The sequence below is a fragment of the Vanessa cardui genome, chromosome 5, assembly GCF_905220365.1.
Source record: "Vanessa cardui chromosome 5, ilVanCard2.1, whole genome shotgun sequence".
Lineage (NCBI taxonomy): Eukaryota > Metazoa > Arthropoda > Insecta > Lepidoptera > Nymphalidae > Vanessa > Vanessa cardui.
The window spans coordinates 3,692,189-3,714,465 of NC_061127.1; the positions used below are offsets into that span (position 1 = coordinate 3,692,189).

Consider the following 22,277-nt stretch of genomic DNA (forward strand, 5'->3'; position numbering starts at 1 on the left):
GATTAGTCAGATTCAGATCACAGGAGTGTCACCAGTTGCTTTATCAATACCTATAAATACTAATACCGAGAATACCGATGCTTAAATTTGTTCGAATATATCCATTTTGTTAAATTGCTTCCAATTACATTTTAAAAGTAAAGGAAATGGTAATAGCTTATTCACTGATTTTCGGAAATATTTCAACCTAAAATACTTGTACATTTATCTGGTAAAGCTTTGTACAAATTATTTTATAAAATATTAAGGCTTTTCGTGTGACTAATGAATGTTCTTAAAACGCTTCTGTCAGATATCACTGTAAATAACATTTTTTCTTTTTCGGTGTTGCAAGTGTAATTAATTTATATCATAATGTGATCATTATTCGATATCACTTTTTACATACATTAAATGATCCAGGATTTGCATGTGTGAAGATGAGTTATATTATTTGCGATATTATCATGAGAAAATATTGTTCGAATTTCAAATTATGTTTATTTATTATATTAATATAATTGTCTTCATATTGGGTGTCGCAGTAAGTTTTATACAAAGAGCAGATAAATACAGTGTGCGCTGTACACGAAGCTGTTTCTTTCTCCAACAAATCCTCCCTATAGATTAATGAAAACAGTGATGATGACGTCATTCGTCCGATTTTGGACATAGCTACCATTTACAACATAAAATAGTCAATTGCAGAGGTATGTAAAAGTTTGTGGAAACACTACTACCCTCTCCTAATCCAACACAATCAGACAGATTTTGAGCGCTGCAGGACTTACGGCTTTATATGATTTGCGAGACACTACAGAGAAAATACTGCCAACTAATAACTACAAAAGATTACAGCTTGTAATCACTTATCACGGAGTAAGACCATATTTTTCCTTCATAAATTTACTTTTAGTAGAACTAAAGGTGTACAGTTGTTGTTTATTAAAGGTAGGTATGACCTATATAGATATACCTACAAGGAGTTTATAATTACGAAAATATGAAAGAATGATTAGTTTCCTTGTCTTATGCTTCTAAAATTACTAACTATATATTATACTATGAACAGATAATAATAAAAAGCAAAGGATTGGGTTTTGTAAAAATATTTATTACTAATCAATATTTACAATTTTGTTTTAAAACATCAGATGAGACAATAAATAGCGGCACGGTTCGAAGACAGCGACAATAAAAATATAATTATCAATATACATATATTATAAATCATAGTGTAGTGTTGTACTTCACTGTGGTCACAGACTACCGACGCACTCGCGCCACACCTACCATCGTCCACTTCGCGTGGTCGGCGAAGGATTTCAGATTAATAAAACGTCAATTATGTCATATTCTGATATGTAAAGCAGCGTGAGCAATGATTTTTTTACTAAAATTATACGTGTCTTGTACTTGCCGCAATTTTTTTATCTACAAACTTTATTTTATTTTTTTATGCAGCGGACTTCATACAGTTTTAAATCGATAAAATTAGACATACATTCGAAACAATCACAGCATAAACAGCCATCGGGGGCTATCACATCGCAAAGTCTAAATTTAAAATAATATAGGTTTATATTACAGGTGCCTCGTATAGTATACACGTAATGCTATGTACAGTTGGCCGCACGCACTTGCACAGCGCGACGCAGAATACCTCGATATGGCTCGTTGTCTTCGTCCACATCGAGTAATCATATCAGGTGGTCTTACAAATTCTCGTCATTCGCCATATATTCAAATTTTCTTACACAATCTTAAAATGTAAATATTTTTTTTTACTTATAACAAAGTTATTATTTTTTTTTTATTTTCGTCGAAAAGTAAGAATCAACTGACGATTTTTATCACATCCGACGGCTTTACTTTAAGTCAACGAGGCTACATTATCTCGTGCGGATAAAAACAACGATCCAATGGAGAACTCCGAAGTTTTAACAAAATCGGAGCGGACAAGGGGGAGAGAGGTCATCGATGCGTGTCTATACGATTAAATTTTTCTAAAATTTTAAATACAATGTACACGTTCTGAGATTGCGATAGATCGTCCGCGCTACTGGTCGGCGGCGGGCGCGGGGGCGGCGGGCGCGGGGGCGGCGGGCGCGGCGGGCGACGCGCGCATCGGCGGGAAGTGTCTGTGGTCGCGCAGGTCGAAAGCGCCGCGCGGCGGAGAGCCGGCCAGAGCCGCGCCCAGCTCCTGCGCGCGCTCCGACTCTGCACACGCGCTCACTCTTAGCGGAGGCCGAGCCGACGTCGACCGGGACTCCGTGTGATCCGAGCGAGCTCTTCGCTGACGTCACCACGAAATTAAATGAGAAGAAGCGCGCGCGACTATATGTCAGAACTAATTAACTGATTCAATCAGTGTATATTACCTTCTTGTCTCTTAATTTCGAGGAAACGATTTGCAATACCCCTATAATAATCAGCGTCAGCTGACAAGGATCACACGAAGCAGACGACGTCGAGCTGGATGTATGTATGTACAGAGTGCGTTGACAAATTACCAACGATCACACCAACACCAGTGACACGGCATCGTCGCTAATCAACGATATTCGTATCATTATTCAATAAACATGCAAATAACAAGGAACATATTTTCTTCGCTTTGATTATGAAATAAACATCAAAAATGTTAATAATTATTTCAATTAAGATAACAAAAATTCGCTTTTGACAATCTATACTGTATTCACGCCGGAACCTTAAGGATCGAACATAGAAGAGCCTTCAAACGAAGGAGAAACAATAACAATTATAACAATAACAGTCATATACTGAAGAGATACTAAATAACTTTTCATTATTACAATAAATAGTTTTTTGAATTATGTTAAGATATAAAATGGATGTGCAGTTGAATGGTCTTATTAAGAAATAAATCCCTATTGCAAACAGTTATTCAAGGTGTTATAACGCTTCAGTTATAATTTTTAGAGCGTCAATATCATAAATTAGATACACAATTTGACTTCTAAATTCAAACACATGCGAAGTCTATATTAAATGTGTTCGATTCTTAAGTCTCCAAAAAGTATTGTTGTATTCCACTAATAATTAAATTAAAGAGTTCACTAGGCATAATCTTAGTTTCAGTAGAGTTCCGCAGTCAAACTCAAATACATATTGCATCATGACTTGACCTTCTTGTTTGTCACAGGGTTAAGTGCCAAGAATATATATTTTTTAAAAAAGAGTCAAAGTAGAACACATTTCGAGACAAAGTTTTTTATACGTGTATCGAAATAGTTCGACTACATTTGTTTTTAGAATCCTCATTCAGTAAGATGATCTAAGTTTAAAACATATTTCATTTAATACTTGATACCATAATACGAATGAGATCACACTTGCCACGCATCTATTTGCAGTTTACGTTCTATTGAACGGTATTCGAGTAAAATTTCAAAGACAATTAATTTTAAAATGACGTGGTCAACTAAAGACTCGTGTTATCGTAAATATGACTGCTATTAATTAAAAATAATGTATCCAGCCAACACTCTAGTGATAATGACAGAGTCGGATTTGATGGTCTGGAGGCCCCCGGGCCACAAAGCAGTGGGGGCCCTAGACAAATAAAAGCGTGAACAACCTAATAATTATAGTATCATGAAATAATTACTTTTTTTATTTCAATCAGTAAGCTATGATTTATTTACTTGTATCGGTAACTTTTAATATATTAAATAATAACATTATTATAATTTGACTATATCTCGGTATTTGTTAACTTGCTGAAAACTGTGGCCCCCACTAATGTGGAGGCCCCAGGGCAGTTGCCCCGGTTGCCCTCCTCTACATACGGCCCTGGATAATGATGATAATGAGATATACATGAACTCTTTAAAAAAAGTTACTACAGTTAAATCTATCAAAACGATTATACTATTTTCATATAATCATTTCTTTGCAGACATGTTTCGTGCCTTTGACTCTTATCTATTGTTTTGATTTGAGTTATTTTTAGATGCTTGCGTGTTTTTATATCTAGACAGCATCAGAATAAAAATTTTAGGAAAAAAATATGATATATATTTCGCAGAATAAGTCTCTAATCTTATGTTTGAGAAGAATCAACCAATAATATATTAACTTTAAATTAAGAAAAATATTTTGCGATAGTTTTTGTGACTACGGAACCTACGAAACTTTTGTACACGAACAATAATCGTGGCGGCACTTCACTTTGTGTAGCGTGTTCGCATTAATTATTATCTGTTAACGCCATTATGTAGAATTTATTACTTTATTAGATCGGTTAGTTACATATAAAATACGGCAAATAATCGCGTTGACAATTTTACGTCGATTATTGTAAACATGTAAATATTTTGACATATTCGAGGGATCTGTGCATACGCTAAACAAAATGCAGTGTCGCTTTACATTGAAGATAAATAATTCAGAAAGCAAAAGCAATTTAAAACATCGATAATATATGTGAAAGCTGTGACTATTCCAATTCAAATTGCACCAAAATTGAACATAATCGACACACTAAAATCGATTACGAATACTATTCGATTCGTTCGATTCGATTGTACAAACGAATTGGAAGAAAGTGACGTATATATGTACATGTGTAGGGACGGAACACGTTAGCGGTTAGCGAGCGACAGCGCGGGAGGATCGGTCGACGCAGCACTTACCTGTGGCCAGCCTGGCGTCAGTCTCGGTGTCGGCCGACGTGTCTATTGTGAATGAACTTTACTCATCGGAAATATTCGTACCTTGTAGAAATACATAATCTTGTTTAAAATTATCAATAGCAGGAATCACATAGTGACGTCGTGGCAGAAGAACGCAACTTCTAATAATCAATATTATATATAGTATTTGTGCCTTAGCAAGGAGCAAAGCTAATAGAGAAATTCAGAAATAGTTGACCGTGGATTTAGTTACTTGTGAACGTATTCGACTAAAGTATAACAAATCAACTTCTTTTGTTAATCGATAAGCTTTAATTAAATACACAGCACCACATCCAAGTTTAACAATAACGATAAGGCTCTACGATTAAGTAATTCTCTTCATATCGTTATTTGTATAGTAATTTATCGATACGTTCGGCATTAATCGTAAGCACGAGCATTTCCGACAGGTAGTTTATTCACTTATCGTTAGAATATTTCGTCGCAGCGCATCGATTCGTTTGCGACGCGATATAGACGGACCGACCGGTGAGCTCCGGCGGACCGATCCTCCTCGTGACGTACTTCGTCGGAAACGAGGCGCTCGTTCTTCGTATTAAAACGTATACTCACACATCTATGTTCGTCTACAACTCTCTACAGTTAACGAAATATAGTTCGGCAAGCGGTGAGACGCCGTGGCCCTCGCCGGCGCAGGACCGGCGAGCGCGGACGTCGGCAGTGGTCGAGCAAGCGGAGGAGGGGCCGGTAGCCCGATCGAAACGGAGCAGTTTCGGAGGAGAGAGGAGAAGCGCAAGCGCGGGGTCAAGGAACGGGGGTTAGAGGAAGCGAGCGAAGTAGACTTAACGGGAGGCAAACGGAGCGCAAGAGAGAGGGCGGCGGCGGCTAGCTACCTGTCATGGAGTCCGGCAGCCGGCCGCGCAGCGCGCCCGCGTAACTGCAGCCCGCCGCGGCTGCGGGAGTGTGGTGTCGTACATCACAATGTCAAATATACTTATATAATATAAAGGTATATGTATGGATCTCCTACTGTATGTACATACATTCAGATATTTCGCTGCGACGTATGAGATGAAGGCGGGAAAGATGTTCATATATATGCATATATATTATTGATGGTACGAATTGAATGAATACATTTTAGAAGATGAGGGTGAATGAGAAAGTGTTAGGTGTATGATAGAATATATTTAATAAAAATATAGAGGTCGTCCACCGAAGCCGCGAAAGGTCGGTGGCACGAGCCGGAGTGTGTCGTCGAGTTGAGGTAATAGTTGTTCGCAGAAGTTTGAGAGTGAAGGGACTCGGCGAAGGCCCACTTGGTACTCAACACATACAGGTGGTAGGTCCCTTGCGCGTTTGGTGAGCGGAGGATGTGAAGCGTGCGGGTGAGCGGAACTAGGAAGAGGGCCGGAGACGAGAGAGAGGCTGAATGTAGGGCGGTGGCGGTTGGTCGCGGCCACGAGACCGCGCCGCGCGCCGCGCCCGCTACTGGCACTGCTAGGTACTCATACAAGTAGCTCTCGCGTACTGACTAAACCGGTCGTAAATGCTAGCGATCAATACTTCGGTACTTTTAAATCCAATAAACGAATCGATCGACGTCACCGCAAACGCTCAGTACATACCTTCCTGCGAGTGTATCGGCGCGGGCGTGCCGGCGTCCAGCAGGCGGTGCGTGCGCAGCAGCGCGCACTCGCCGCCCTCCTGCGCGTCCAGCGAGTACACGTACACCACGCCGTCCGACGTGGCCACCACCAGCCGCGCCGTCCGCGCCACGCTGCAACAGCCGACCGTCTGACTGACCGTCCGCGCGCTCGAGGTCGCGCGCTCGGCGCACTTACATGGTGACGGCGGCGACGGCGCGGCGCGCGGGGCGCGGCAGGCGGGCGGCGGCGAAGGCGCGACCCTGCGTGAGCACGTCGGCCACCTGGGCGGGCAGGTAGCCCGCGCCGGCCGACACCGCCTGCGAAATCCAGTCGATCCAGCCGGCCTCGGCGGCGCCCGCGGGCCCGGCGCCGGCGCTGCCCTCCTCGCCGGCGCCCACTGCCGCGCCCGCCCCGACGGCGCCCGCCGCGCCCTCCTGCAACCGGAACACGTGGACCGTCTCCGTGTTGGACGTGGCCGCGAGGTAGGCCCCGCACGCGCTGAAGGCGAGGCACGCTATGGACACGCAGCGCTTCACTCCGCGCCGGAACTCGTAGAGTCGCGTGCGCTCGGGCACGGCGAACACGCGGATGACGGTGCCCCGCTCGGAGGCGGTGGCCAGGCGTCGCCCGCACATGGACCACGCGAGCGCCGCCAGTGGGCTGTCGTGCGCGCTGATTACGCACTTAGCGTTCTGGAAGGGTGATGGGAAGTTTATACGTCTGTTGCAGCTTGAGTGGGAAGTCCCCGGTGGAGACTTTAGTAGTGGGACGTACCAGATGCACGGCGTCGAAAATCTGCACCTCCCCAACGGCGCTGGAGCCGGGGTACGCCACGTAGCAGTGGTCGACGCAGGGGGAGAGCGCGCACAGTCCGCGCGGGTTCGGCGGCGTGTCGCGGATCGTGTGGAGAATTTTCATATCGCGAATGTTATGAATGTGAAGCGACTCTTCTAAACATACAATCAGCCTCTGTGAAAATAAAATACTTTCATATGTCCTCTGTTCGTACCATATTTTATATAAAATTATAATACAAAAAAAAATTATCTCACGGATCGGTTCAGCTTTACAGCGAGAATCGTATTACTGTAACTGTAATTGCATATTTCAGTTCCTTTTTTATAGTGGCACACGATTAGCTTCCTGAAACAACAATGAAACCGATATATAATCATATAAGAACTAGTTGTCATCCGAGGATTCGGTCGTGTTTTAGGCGTTGATCTTCAGATTATCAGGATCATTAGACTTGAAAATGGTTATGCCTCATCTATCTCTTTCGACTTAAGGTACAACCTCGATTAAGCGAATTAAATTTCAATAAATTTAGTTCGGTGTTTTGGCTATAAAAGAGCAACACACAAACAAACAGACCGAAAAGTTGCTAGTTTGAATCTATAGTATAGTTTAAGAATAATTTTAAACCAATATTGTTTTGTTTTTATGGAATAGGTTGGCGGACGAGCATATGGGCCACCTGATGGTAAGTGGTCACCCATAGACAATGACGCAGTAAGAATTTATATTAACTATTCCTTACATCGTCAATGTGTCACCAACCTTGGGAACTAAGATGTTATATCCCTTGTGCCTGTAGTTACACTGGCTCACTCACCCTTCAAACCGGAACACAACAATACTGAGTACTGTTATTTGGCGGTAGAATAACTGGTGAGTGGGTGGTACCTACCCAGACGGGCTTGCACAGAGCCCTACCACCAATATAATATAATTTAAAAAAGAAGTAAAAATGTTACCAGCAAGAAGACGCTAAAACTATTAAATAGTATAAACGTACACACGTGTACCGCATTATCGGATTTTTAAGTGTTAAAATTTTATGGACTAACATAATTTATTGTAACGTAAATTCGTTTAGGTAGCGTTGCTTAACAAGAATATTCATATATGAGAACTCATAGCTATTTAAAAAAAATGATTACATGTACCATGTCTTATCGATTATAATTGTTAAATTTTCAATTAAATAAGTATAATATTTTTTACTATTGCAAATATCTATGAATTAACTGTATATTTATAATATCTGTACATATATATGTATTTTATGTCCTCCAGTAAATTCCTTCTATATATAAAAGTAAAAAAAGTGGTAACAGTAAATTTCCCAATGCTGAGCTAAGACCTCCTCTCCCTTTGAGGAGAAGGCTTTGGAACATATTCCACTACACTGTTCCAGTGCGGGTTGGTGGAATGCACATGTGGCAGAATTTCTATGAAATTTGTCACATGCAGGTTTCCTCACAATGTTTTCCTTTACCGCCGAGTACAAGAAGAATTAGAAACCCAAATTAAGCACATGAATATTCAGTGGTTGCCTGGGTTTGAACCCGTAATCATCGGTTAAGATACACGCGTTCTAACTTCTGGCCAACTAGGCTCTCAATATATGATGTGTTGGGTTTAAACAAAACTCAACCAAGACAAGATACAGAGTTCATTCACCCATGTACTCTTAACATCAAAAAAAAAAAAAAAAATATTTTGTATCATTTTCTATAAAAGCAACGAAAAAATCGCGTTAATTAAAATATGTTTACAGTTGAAAACAATGGATAAATTGAATATAACAATTAAGAGCCGTCGCGTTTAGCGCGTCAGCGTATCGTCGCGTGACATTCGCGTCACACGCCGACGCGACGCGGCGACATCGGGTAAGGATAGCGCAAAAACATACGCAAATACAAGCGATTATCATATTTTTTATTGCGATTTCGTAACGAAATGTGTGCCACGCGCAGTGATATCAAAACAACCTCTTGTGTGATTAGAATAATTTGCATACACGCGTGCGCTACATCTACAGTTTTTTGAGCTGGTTAGCGAACGGTAGGGTTATCATAAACATCTTATATTAATATTTGTTAACTTGATAAGCGGAATTTGGGTAGCAATTGCTCGAGTAGTATATTATTTAGTATTCACCAAGATTCAGCGCGGACATACACCACTAAATTTATGGGTGTATTTTGATTTATAACTTAATTCGTGCCTCTCGAAAGGAAACGTGTGTTTGGAAACAGAATCTACTATACGAGTACGTGTGTCCTCCAATCCGTCTTGGAACAACGTACTCTAAACCTCATCAAGAGAGCACGCTTCTCAGCAATGGGACAATTTTGTAACGTTTACTTCATCTAGTTTATTCATCTATTAAAGTGAAAAACAGAAAACAACAACAAAAAGCGAATTTTATACAGAAAACTATCAAACGTTCATTTCGCTTCGATACTTATCGCTTCAACGCAATAACAACATATACGTAAATTTATCGAGTGAGTATTACTCGACTACGATGCGACGTCACGTTTTCCTTGTTGAAAGATATCTACGAGTTGAAAAGTAACTTTATTCTCTAAAAAAAAACATTTTTTAAAATACATTTTACTTCAATTTACACTCACGACATATGTCGAAATATACGTAGTTGAAGCAAGTATTCAACTATAGCGCGTGCCAACAGCTTAGGCCACGCGTATCACTTATAGTTAGCATTTCGTATTATTATGAAATAGTTTCTACGTAATACCAACAATATTTAAACATAGCGCGTGGGCGTCGCTATTAGAAATATATTGCTATACACAAGATGATCTTCTTTTAATGAATCTAGTCGTATACATCTATGGACCTATTGGCTTCCAAATATTACGATTTATGCTTGTAACAATTATTTAGGTTATTAGTGTAGAGTTTTATAGATGTTATATATTTATTTAAAACTATATTAATTAATATAAATTACTTGAACCTTGATGTTCTTTTTTATGTCTAAAATGGTTTTGTTTACCATAGACGGTTAAAATTAACGAAAAACAAAAGTGTTTCTAAACAGATATAAGTCTACTCGAATGAGATAGTTTTTGGGGTGATGTCTATCAAAAAGTTATATAGTATAAAATATATTCCTTTAAAATTTTTGGGGAAGATGGCACGTATCGCGCAGGTGTGTCCGCGCTCTACAATAACACGGCCAAGTTCACGACGAGCCCACGCGCCCTTCCACTACACATACATCGTAACCCCAATTCGAGAGATAAAAGGTAAACGATAAAGGTCTACTGCTACTACTTACTGCTCATTGTGTTTAAAACGTCATAAGGAGGCAATGACATTAAACAATTCGTTAGTAAATATAAAACCGAGCGCGGTAATTTTTTTTAAGTCAGATTAATGTTCTTTTAAGAAAACAAGGGTTATTTGTATGACATTGAAACTGAATTTGCTTAGAATGATAGAATTAGATGGCTTTGCGATTTGTTATTAGCACTAACTGGATGTACCCGCGACATTGTGCACATTTAAATTAAAAAAAAGTTATTTTTCATAGCCTAATATACTATTTATAAAGTCAGATTTTTGCCAGTCAAAGCACCTTCAAAATCGGTCCAGCCGTTCTAGAGATTAGGAGGAACAAACAGACAGACAAAATTAAAAAATATTACACATAAACGTGAATTTAGTAAAAAGCGGTTTTTATTATTACAAACAGACAGAACAATTTTATTACATGTATAAATACTTAGGGAGCCACTATGACGTCATTATGACATTTGAAATTATTCGAACAATTATTGTCAATACTACTATTGGCTAATCTCGACAACGAAGCAAAATATAATTTAATTCGTTTTTCTATATGCTCCATAATATTTTTCTTTACTGACTAATGATATTGATTAACGATGATTATCAATACAAGTAATCTTTACATGTATATAGACGGTATTTTATTTCCTGGTGTACCTATTCAAATGCTTTATAATATTACTGGAATTAGGTACTACTTATGTATGCATTTAAAATATCTGTCCACTAAATAAGAGAAAGTCTTCCGAGGTCTTATTTACGTTGTGGACTATTAGGTTGTTCGAATCTGGATAGGCATATATTATAATATTCTTCCGGTCGATTTATTCAATTCTTTTGGACACTTGCCGTTACGAATATAAGATTATTTAGAAATTGTAAAATAATTCTTTTATTGTGCATTGAGAGAGAGTGAAGACAACAAAAAATACAACTTATATTATATTTATTGAGTTTAATTTATCATTAAACAAAAAACAATTAATTAACTGAACGGGACTTCATATGTTTGTAGTAAATAGATTTATACTCAATAAATCTCACTATACGTCTCAAATTATTGATTTGTAACATCTATCCGAATAACGAATTCGAATGCCGCGACGGAAAACGACGTGATGATGACGATATCTTATGCCATTAAATCCCCCCTACAAACCGTTTTCCTCTACTTTTTGCGTGTGCGAGGCGCGTATAGTATATACTTAGTTGCTTTAAATTAATTTTTATTACATATATAATAATAAGATAATATATTTATTCTAATCTTCTTATTTTAAATCTTTAAAAAAATTTTATCAATTTTTTTTTTTCTATTCGAGTTGGCATATGACTCCACTCCACCTGATGGTGAATGGAAGTGGTATCCAAACACTTTAAATCCTCTTAAACTTTAGATAAAGTTGACTTCTCTTTAAACTTAGCTTGAAAAAACTATCATATACAATATTACATCTATAATTCAATTTATATAAAGACTTCTGCGAAGATATGTAAAGTCATTACTTATATTGTGTATACAAAATCCATTTTTATTGTAACAGGTGCAAAGTTATGACTGTATTATTTGCAAATTATAAAGTAGTTAAAATGAATAATAAATGCAACAATTATTTTAAAATAAATTACTAATTCATTTGTTTTTGTGTCTTAGATTATTTATATTGACAACAACGGTAACTGGAATAATTAGAGGCCAGACACAACATAGGATCACCTACCAAAGCTGCGTAACTTCCTACATACAAAACAAATAATATGAAAAAGTCTTTCCTCTGTATGAATATAGTAAGCTGTTACAAACCTGGGAGCTGAAACTGTAACAATGGCGACCAAGGAACTGCTGAAGAGTCGATCCACCAGGCAGGTGTCCTGGCCTGACCGGCTTGCATATATTTCTTCAATTCCATCATCAGGAGTCAGCGCAAACAAATGATAGCCACTACTACTGCCTGCTACTAGGGACCTACAAAATACACAATCACATCATTACTTATAATTTCATAATAATAAGACAAGTATATTTATCTACAGCCTTTTCCAATCAACAGAGTTGATAAACATATATTAAATTTAAATATTCCATATGATTTGCTAATAGATTATAAACTACAAAGAGTTCTTGATTAAATTATTGTTATCAAAAAACACTATTTCACTTAACCACTTATATCTACTATAATTTTACTGTCATAGTTCTGAAATAACCTGGCATTTAAATTTTTTAATTGAATAGCATTGATTATTAAGAAGTCAAACAATTATATTATATGTGAATATTATCAATGTTGTTATATTTGTTTCTATTTCTCCTGTAGTTAGAATAGACTATTAATCTTTGGAATGCAGGCATGGTAATTTATAAGGCACTACCTCATTTTCAATGAAACATACTATCCATGCCTTGATGTCCATTTATAACTAATATTATTTCCTTTAATTAGACCATGTTGTGGAAAATGTTTTAACCCAAAAAAAAAAAATTATTAATGTTTTCTTGGGTTGATTAAATAAAGAAAAAAAAAATGAGTATAAGAAACATTGTGAAATACTTGGGTTACTATCACTATGATTATTTGTATGTTGTGCTTTGGAATATTCCTGCACAAGATAAATTAAAAAGCATTATAGATATATTGTGGTTGCTTTTCATGTAATTGCTTCTGAGTGTCACTTACAGAAAAGCCTAACCTAGAAAGAAGTATAGTAAAAGTTATAATATTTATAAATATTATTATAAATAAACATTTATTCTAATATTCTTTACTTTTATAGGACTGAAATAATACAATATCAATCCAATCAATCATTTAGTGTTAATAATAAAAATTAAATAATAATAAATGTAACATATTTTTATTATAAAATTAACATTAAGAAATTATAATAAATATTGCCTAATAACAGAATAAAAATAATGGACATTAATTGACTAAACAAGATAATAGCTTTGTTATTTAGTGTGAAGATATTATCATTTTTTAAAAGTAATTTTTAACATCATGTTAAATAACAAAATTTTAAAATTATAAGATCTATTTAATGTGTTAATTAAAATTACACTACATAAAATATTTCAACTTAATAGCTCTAACTGAGAGCCGTTGGTCGTGAGTTTTTTGTTTGTATACAACATCTGATTTTTGCTCATTGTTACGAAAATATTGGCATTGACATATTGCATCATCGTACAATAACGCAAGCTGTGTTTGTTACCCAAGGCGCAATTGTACGCCCATGTTTTAGTAATAGGCATCGGAAAGACTCTAGGATAGTAGTAGCCTTGACGTTCGATGTCACAGCTGGACTTGATCGCCTTTTAAAAGGGCGATATATTCCCTTACGTCTTTGGTCAGCTTTCTCTTTCATTTTTAAAACACCAATACAAAATAAATTACTTACGTGCAATCTTGATTAAACTGAACAAATATTCCTCCTGCATTTGTTCCCTCTGTACTGTGACCTCCTCCCAAACTCATTGGAACGTTCGAAATTACGAGTTTCTTTAAATATTGATTACTATTAACGACATACGCGCTCTACGACCTTTGTTACTGAGCACAAACAGTCACTCACTCCTTGTAAATAACAAAAACTAAGTATTCGTCACTAGTAGAATTTTTTGACACAAAGAACGACCTTGCTTGCTGCTAAAAACAAGCCCCCTCCTGCACAACTCAAATCATCCATTCGCTAATCGTAATCACTATCGTACGATGCACCCTTGACGTTTTGAAGTACCAAAGACAATACAATTTCAAAGGTATATTTAAATTAATTTAATATTTAAATATATTGGGTACACATATAATGCATCATTTATTACATTATTAATTATATTATACTTTTAATAATCATTAATATTCCTATATTTATTTATATTTTTACCGATTTGATTTATCTGTCAAATATGAAAGTGTAAAACTATTTTAAGGAGAGGCTAGATTTCACACGAGTTTCACTCAAAAATAGTCCAGTAGTAGTATATTCTCCATATGTATGAAGTAAAGGTTCCATAAATTACCAAAATTGATTATTATAATTTGAGAGAGGTTATCGTTTACGCGTTAATAAATTGGTATCAATAAATATGATATACCACCTAAGTATATACTTCGCCTTAAGTTTTAATATGATAATGATCATAATATTTTAAAATAGTCAAGATCGGCCTTTTTAAATGAAAAAATAAACAATTATTTTTATTTTTAGTTTATTTATAGTATATGAGCACAAAATTCTGAATAATTAAAACATAATATGATATGGTATATATGACACGATATCTTTTACTTTTACAATCTTTGATTTAACCTAAAATAAAATGACAGTGACATTGGCAGATAACTAAGTGTACTGTGTAGTGTGTACTTAACCAAAAAGGACTACACATTGTAAACAGCAAAGTTTGTGTACACAATATTATAACTTACGAACAAAAACTCGAATGATCAGTTAAAATGGGTCGTAAAATACCCGCTAAAAAACATCGTGGAGTAAAAGATCCTTTAGTGCAACAAGCAAGGCGCTTGCAAAGGTAATTTCATTTCCTTGCGTTTATTTATACACAATTCACATGTTCCTGTATTTTCTAAATAAAGGATCTAAATTGTGCTTTAAGTATAAGGATAACATTATTTCATAATTGTTTGTACTAACAAAATTTATGTTTTAGTCTTAAGGGTAAAATAAATGCTCCGCCGAAGGATCCAGATGAACAACCTATCCCAAAATCTGTAACGCAGCTCTTTGCCTTTCAAAATAAAGAACATAATAAAAAGAAGAAAAGCAAGAAAATTACATTGAAAGGTCTGTCAATTTTCAGTGAATCACTAATTATTTAGGAATTGTGTTTGTCAATATTTACTTATTTTAAAACAAGATTTTAATAAAATAAAAACATATATTTACCTAATAGTATCTTAATTAGTCCAAAATTGCTCATATACTTATTTTCACCATATGTGAACAAAGTTGTTTTTAATTTGGAATTACTTATGCTTATGGTCCAAACAGAACAAAAAGACAGAACAAAACGCTTTCAGAATTAAGCACCACTAATTAATCTTTTAGTTTTAATTATTAAAATCTATATTTAAAAAACAAATTCTAGGAACATTTTATTTTATTAAGTATGAATAAATAAAGATATTTAATTGTGTGTTAATTTTTTTCAGATGATGGGAGAGTCTCCAAAGCTGGTAAAAATCCCATAGCCCGTTTGAAGAAACTACCAGGAGAGTCTGGCCGTGACTTCTCCTTACGTATCAATAGCACTATGAGAGCCCTGCATGATCCCATGGAACAACTTGATTATCCAGTACGTACATTTATTATGTTTTAAGTAACTTAAGAGGAATTAAAAGTCTTTACTATTAAAATTGTTAATGAAAATGAATTAAAAATGTTGTAGTTCTTGTCTGTCTGTTTGTTACGTCGTAGTGACTAAATATGTGAGTTGCTTTAAATTATATTAAATAGTATTATCTCTACACTTGACATTCTGAAAATAAGAGTAAATAATCCAAAAGATTTAGCATAGATTCTTATTGTCATTATATGTTTTGGGCAAACAAATTCAGCAGATATACATATTACAGATATGTCATTTTGGTACTCGATGTATGCATAATATTTTAGCATTATGGTCAAATATTTTTGGTTATTATTTGAAATGAAGTATAATCACAGTGAATCATAAATAGCGTCAAAAAACAATTAGGTACGGTCATTATGTATTAGACTGCAAAATAAATATCAGATTGGTGATAGATTTTTATTTTGATTTCATTTATATTATATCCAAAAGTTTTGGTGATGGTTTTAGTTCCATAACATAGCTGAAACTGAGTTATTGTGTATACAGAACTGTTTATTTAAGTTTGAGCAGTATACATATTCAGATTAAAGTAAATAATATTTATGCATTTCTTTCAGCAAGATGTGGAAGCAGAGGATATGAAGGGAGAACGTATGGCGGCGCTACGTGAACGGCGACAACGTAAACACAAAGCTGCCATGAAGAAGGATCCCTCTCTGAAAGAAGAGCCAAAGCTGACCCGTACTCAGAAACTTACTTTAAAGAAACAAGCCAAGAAATTAAAAATTGCTGAGGTATCTATATGACAAATCTTAAAAACTAGTAAATAGTTTGATAGTCATATTATAAATTAATAAATTGTACTTTTCTACTGTTCATGTGTCAGATGAATGGGTTGATAGTTGTATTGCAGAATTATTGATACTCAAACTCTCGTTAACCTCGAAAACTGTTCAAGATATCGATAGTATTGACGAAAACGATTATATCGACAGTTTAGATTAAAAGTGATGCTTTTTGCAATACCGTTGCTAAAATCTTAACAATCGATAGACTATCGATATTGGACTATCGATATAGTCTATTGGAATAAATACTCTAGTAGCTCTCTACAAATGACATGGCTATAATTTGCAGTCAAATTTTGGTCTTTTCCTGATGTAGATAGAATTACCAGTTATGATACGACCTAAATTATATTCCGATTCTACTTTAACCGAAACGCAACTGGATCCTCCATTAGTAAAGAATAATAAATGGCTATAATTTCGTTAGGCTAAGTTTTGCGTATATTTCTTAGCAAAATTGTATATCCTGTCACAATTCAAAACGATAAAAGTATACTATGGGATAATAGTATACTTGATTGGTTTGGACCCCAGTGGTTAGAACGCTTGCATCTTAACCGATGATTGCGGGTTCAAACCCAGGCAAGCACCGCTGATTCATGTGCTTAATTTGTCTTTATAATTCATCTCGTGCTCGGTGGTGAAGGAAAACATCGTGAGGAAACCTGCATGTGACAAATTTCATAGAAATTCTGCCACATGTGTATTCCACCAAACCGCATTGGAACAGCGTGGTGGAATATGTCCCAAACCTCCTTAAAGGGAGAGGAGGCCTTTAGCCCAGCAGTGGGAATTTACAGGCTGTTGTTGTATGGGATAATATTACTTCAATACCGACTATAGTTGTAAGAAATGTCGGCATATATTAAGCAGCTGTGACTTCCGGTTGCAGGAGACGGCGCGTCCGGACGTGCAATACGAGCGCGTGCAGTTCGGCGAACTTGCGCACGCGCCGCCCGCGCTCAGCGCGCCGCGCCGCGCGCCGCCGCCCGACCGGGTCTGTAGTTTAGATTTATATTCATTATTTGAGGTGAGATGGCCCAGTGGTTAGAAAGCGTGCATCTTAACCGATGATTGCGGGTTCAAACCCAGGCTGGCACCATTGAATATTCATGTGTTACAATTCATCTCGTGCTCAGCGGTGTAGGAAAACATCATGGGGAACCCTGCATCGGTCTAATTTCATTTGAATTCAGCCACATTTGTATTCCATCAACCCACATGCTGATCCATAGCATGGTGGAATATGTGCCAAAACCTTTTTTGAGCCCATCTGTGGGATTTATTACAGGCCATTGTTGTTGTTGTTGTACGAAATATTAACCATTCCTAAATATTAACATAATATTAAACATTGCCAATGCAGCATCAACTTGGAAAACTAAGATGTTATGTTTTTGTGTCTGTAAGATACATAAGAACATTAACTAAGTATTGCTGATTGGCAGTAAGATATCTGTATCTATTGTGGTTCGATAGAACCACAATAGATACAGATATATAAGTAGATATATAAGTAAATAATATATTAAAATATTGCCCTGACTGAAGACAGATCACGACACATCTCATATGCTGGTCGAATGTTCTCCATGCTTTAATAGACTTGGAAGTATAATATCGTAAATTTTTAATTCAAGCTTGCAACTAAAAATTGATACCTTAATAGACTCAAAACGGACCTTGTACCAAGGCTTGAAACAAAGAGTTAACTCAGACACACAATACCACTGCGAGTTTAATTTTCTATTGCACACTTTGATACAAAGTAGTAATAATATACGTTATTCGATCATTATAACACTGTTGAATCAAGAGTTGGTGACTACATGTTTCTATTGACGCTGATCCCAAAATTATTCACACGATCAAAGTCAAGGGCGCTGTGGGTGTATCGTATAGGAATGTAAAGGGTATCTCCGTCAGGCGGGGCGGCGGGATCTGCTGCTGACGTCGATGCTGGCGGGCGCGGGGGGCACGGGGGGCGCGGGGGGTGCGGCGGGCGCGGCGGAGCTGGCGCGGCGCGAGCGCATGCGCGTGGACGTGGTGGCGGCCTACCGCGAGCTCAAGAAGCAGCGCCGCCTCGAGGACGCCGCCGGCCGCAAGGCGCGCCGCCCCGCCCGCCCCGCGCCCACGTGACACTGACTATTGTATGAGTAAATACTTCACAGCGACAAAGCTGATGTCACAGCAGTGCACAAAATTGTTGTCTGTTCAGGTAGAGTTGTCAAAATGCCACGGTGGCTCACAATATATTTTGTATTCAATATTTCATATATTTATATATACAGAATACTAAATATATCTATATAGCTTTGTCTCTATGAAGTTACTCGTGTGATGAGAACTGTCTAAGTGAAAAGATGATGTTATCGTATGTTATTGATGACACTGTACATAATATTGTAAGCTTTTTGAATAAATGGTTAAAGTATTGGACCCTTTCTTATTCTTTAAATTTAAAAAATCGCAGATCGCTATCTTCTGAGGAACACTTATTATAATCGTTTTAATCTGTTACAAATTAGTAAAATTATTATTTTTCTAATTCTTATTTTCCACTCCCCCTGTTTTCCATTGGGTACATATAAATAAATAAATAAATATTGAACAACATCACATACAAGATTATATTAGAGAATAAAAAACGTGGACTTAGTATTTTAGGCATATATAAAAATTAAAATGTACTTTAATGATACTGACTTATTCTGAAATTAAAATGGTGGAAAGTAATCACTGAGTTTCTAGTCGGTTCTTATCGGTAGATTATCTGAATATGTTTAAATTAACGGAACATGATTCAAAAGTGCTTTTATGAATCTACTTGAATAAAGAATATTTTTATTGTGGTATAAAAATATTCGTATATCCAAATTTTAATCTATAAACCATCAACAAATTTTAATCTGTGTTTCACAATGAAATGACTACTCAAATCAAGGTTTATATTAATTAAAAAAATAATGATTCTAAGCGCATTTCTCATTATCTTTATTAATAAATTGCACCCATCGACATATGTCGAATAGATATATATTAGAATAAACCTAACATAATCCGAAATAATATTAGTAATGCAACTCATGCAAAGCTGGCCGGGTCGCTATTTTTATATAAATATAATTGTATTTATGTATACATTGTTTTTAAAAGAACACTGGCAAAGCCCCAAATTCGTTAATAAATGACTAATATTTACCCCTTTATTTTCCTATTTACCCCTTTAAGCTAATCACTTGTGTTAGGAGTGATTCGACAATAGACAAAGGGTCAGGATCAATCCTGCGAATTTAACATCGCTTGGGGGCATGTGAATCATTGCGCTATTGACTCTACATATTATCAGATGAATCGATATTTTTTTAAATGAAAACTAAACCAAGTAACTGATGCTAGCGAAAGTTTTTGTTTTATTTACAATAAAGTTTTGTGTTTCTCCTTTAGTTGTTATGGTTTAGAAACGGCATAGGTAGTAATTACTTTTGCGCTTTGCTGGCGCGATAATTGTACCTTATTTTAAATTTTTCACTATCTAAATTCACACAAATGAATACGAGTATACGCTATTGACAAAAAAGACGAAAATTCCTCAATTTTAAGTGTCACAGTAAGATTACAAAATTCGGAAGATTACAATCTGTCTCGTTAGATTGTAAACTATCGAAATATGATTGCAATTTAACGTATTATTTTTCGCTATATTATAATCTATCGATGGGAAGCGGTAATATTGTGAACGGTGATATATATTAGGTTGGGGAAAAAGTCTTTTCGCATATAGTATGTATGAACTTGAAATAAAATCTCTTTGGCTATACCATTTGTATCTGGCTGGTTTTGGTATCATTAAAAAGTTTTAATTTTCAAGAAGGCACTTCCAAATTCAAATTAGGAATTTGTGTGATTTTCATTTGTTTTTGTTGTTGTTAAAATGAGTGAATCTAAAGAAGAAATTCGATACATTTTATAATTTTACTATATAAAAGGTAAAAATGCAACTCAAGCCGCGAAAAAAATTTGTGATGTTTATGGACCTAATGCAGTATCTGTGAGAGTAGCGCAAGTTTGGTTTAAGCGTTTTCAAGCCGGAAATTTTGATAACAAAGATGCATCTCGCTCTGGTCGCCCTGTTACGGACAAAATTGATGCCATTTTTGAAAAGTGGAGCAAGATCGGCATATTAGTAGTTACGATGTAGCTGAAGAACTGGCAATTGACCACAAAACGGTTTTGACTCATTTGAATAAAGCTGGGTACACAAAAAAGCTCGATATATGGGTGCCTCATGAACTCACTGAAAGAAACCTAATGAACCGTGTACTCATTTGTGATTCTTTATTACGACGTAATGAAATCGAACCATTTTTGAAGAAGCTGATAACTGTTGATGAAAAGTGGATCACATACGACAAGAACGTGCGAAAAAGATCGTGGTCAAAGGCCGGTCAAGCTTCACAGACTGTGGCAAAACCCGGATTAACTCGCAACAAGGTAAAGCTGTGTGTATGGTGGGATTGGAAGGGCATCATTTATTATGAGCTGTTACCGCCCGGCAGGACCATCGATTCAGAACTGTATTGCGAACAATTGATGAGATTGAAGCAAGAAATTGAGAGAAAACGGCCAGAATTGATCAACAGAAGGGGTGTGGTTTTTCACCATGACAACGCTAGACCTCACACATCTTTAGCCACTCAACAAAAATTACGAGAGTTTGGCTGGGAGGTATTAATGCATCCGCCGTATAGTCCTGACCTTGCACCTTCAGATTTTCATCTGTTTCGGTCTCTGCAGAATTCCTTAGGCAGTGTCAGGTTAACATCACGAGAGGACTGCCAAAACCACTTGTCGCAGTTTTTCGATCAGAAGCCCTAAAATTTTTACAGCAATGGGATCATGTCACTACTAACAAGATGGCAAAAAGTTATGGAACAAAATGGCACCTACATACTTTAGACAAATGTAAATAAACTATAAAAAAAAACTTTTTGAATTTTCATATAAAATACGAAGAAACTTTTTCCCCAACCTATTATGTCACCGTGAGATTACAAAATATATAGATAGCTATAAACCGGCAGACACCAAAAAGTTACAGTATAAAGAAAACATTCTTCTTATAATATAGGTACCTAAGAGAATACTATATTTTAAAATGAAAAGAGAAAGCAATCATGGTCTTATGTTCCTTTTAAACTCGTCTATATTGTTAGTAAAATGTCGACATTATTGTTTGCCAATAGAACTGTAACTATTTCCGGTCCTTTTTTAATTCGTCTTTTTGAGCACTCAATAAAGCTGAAGAGAGTCACGACTTCACTGCAATTTCCACGACTCTGTGTTCTCCTACATCTTGTATTAGTTTTGAGAACGGCTTAATGTGTGGGTTGCAGGGGCACCGAGGGATAGTACATCTTCACGAGTAGCCCCTGCATGGTGTTAGAAAGAGCTTGTAGTATTTGTGTCAGGGTGGTCTAATCCGAACTTTGTGATATTAGTCTCGATTGTGGACAGATTACTCCACTGTGTGTATGGTGTGTTGGGCTTGTGGGTGTAGCAGTCAAAAGCGGCCACTTGTAAGGCTTTTGCGAATTCGAGGATGGGTTTTCTTAGATCCTCCCTCACCCTTATGGAGTGTAGGCTGGTCTAGGCTGATTTGTATTTGTGATTCCAACGCCAGTCTATCTCAGCCAAATCTTAGGCA

The 22,277-nt window shown here is 36.5% G+C and overlaps 2 protein-coding genes across 5 annotated transcripts; one reads left to right on the forward strand and one right to left on the reverse strand.

The window, feature by feature from the left end:
* Positions 1–1,072: 1,072 nt before the first annotated feature.
* Positions 1,073–14,126, reverse strand: LOC124529593 (WD repeat domain phosphoinositide-interacting protein 2). Of its 4 annotated transcripts, none has more exons than XM_047103374.1 (8): positions 13,805–14,126; positions 12,207–12,368; positions 7,345–7,435; positions 7,067–7,261; positions 6,488–6,984; positions 6,272–6,423; positions 5,537–5,596; positions 1,073–2,199 (listed from the first exon to the last, which is right to left on the reverse strand). In XM_047103374.1, exons 1-8 carry the CDS (start codon positions 13,879–13,881, stop codon positions 2,039–2,041), a joined length of 1,395 nt encoding a protein of 464 aa, XP_046959330.1. In that variant the 5' UTR covers positions 13,882–14,126; the 3' UTR covers positions 1,073–2,038. The 4 variants fall into 4 exon arrangements, 3 of the variants coding, with proteins under 3 accessions (XP_046959330.1, XP_046959331.1, XP_046959332.1); XR_006966433.1 differs by lacking the exon at positions 5,537–5,596 and adding an exon at positions 4,641–4,721 and having other exon boundaries at positions 2,065–2,199; positions 13,805–14,123; XM_047103375.1 differs by lacking the exon at positions 5,537–5,596 and having other exon boundaries at positions 13,805–14,125.
* A 613-nt stretch (positions 14,127–14,739) lies between these two features.
* On the forward strand, positions 14,740–19,009 carry LOC124529737 (coiled-coil domain-containing protein 137). The gene is made up of 6 exons (XM_047103634.1): positions 14,740–14,939; positions 15,078–15,211; positions 15,580–15,722; positions 16,340–16,516; positions 17,463–17,567; positions 18,497–19,009. The coding sequence occupies exons 1-6, from the start codon at positions 14,863–14,865 to the stop codon at positions 18,707–18,709; spliced, it is 849 nt and encodes a 282-aa protein (XP_046959590.1). The 5' UTR covers positions 14,740–14,862; the 3' UTR covers positions 18,710–19,009.
* Positions 19,010–22,277: the final 3,268 nt, after the last annotated feature.

Excerpts from the sequence above, each read along its gene's own strand:
- LOC124529593 (XM_047103374.1), bottom strand. The coding sequence starts at position 13,881 with ATGAGTTTGGGAGGAGGTCACAGTACAGAGGGAACAAATGCAGGAGGA. Across the intron at positions 7,262-7,344 it reads CTGTAAAGCTGAACCGATCC|AGGCTGATTGTATGTTTAGA; the intron begins GTGAGATAATTT and ends TTATTTTCACAG. Across the intron at positions 6,985-7,066 it reads TTTTCGACGCCGTGCATCTG|AACGCTAAGTGCGTAATCAG; the intron begins GTACGTCCCACT and ends TCACCCTTCCAG.
- LOC124529737 (XM_047103634.1), top strand. The coding sequence starts at position 14,863 with ATGGGTCGTAAAATACCCGCTAAAAAACATCGTGGAGTAAAAGATCCT. Across the intron at positions 16,517-17,462 it reads AGAAATTAAAAATTGCTGAG|GAGACGGCGCGTCCGGACGT; the intron begins GTATCTATATGA and ends TTCCGGTTGCAG. Across the intron at positions 17,568-18,496 it reads GCGCGCCGCCGCCCGACCGG|GCGGGGCGGCGGGATCTGCT; the intron begins GTCTGTAGTTTA and ends TATCTCCGTCAG.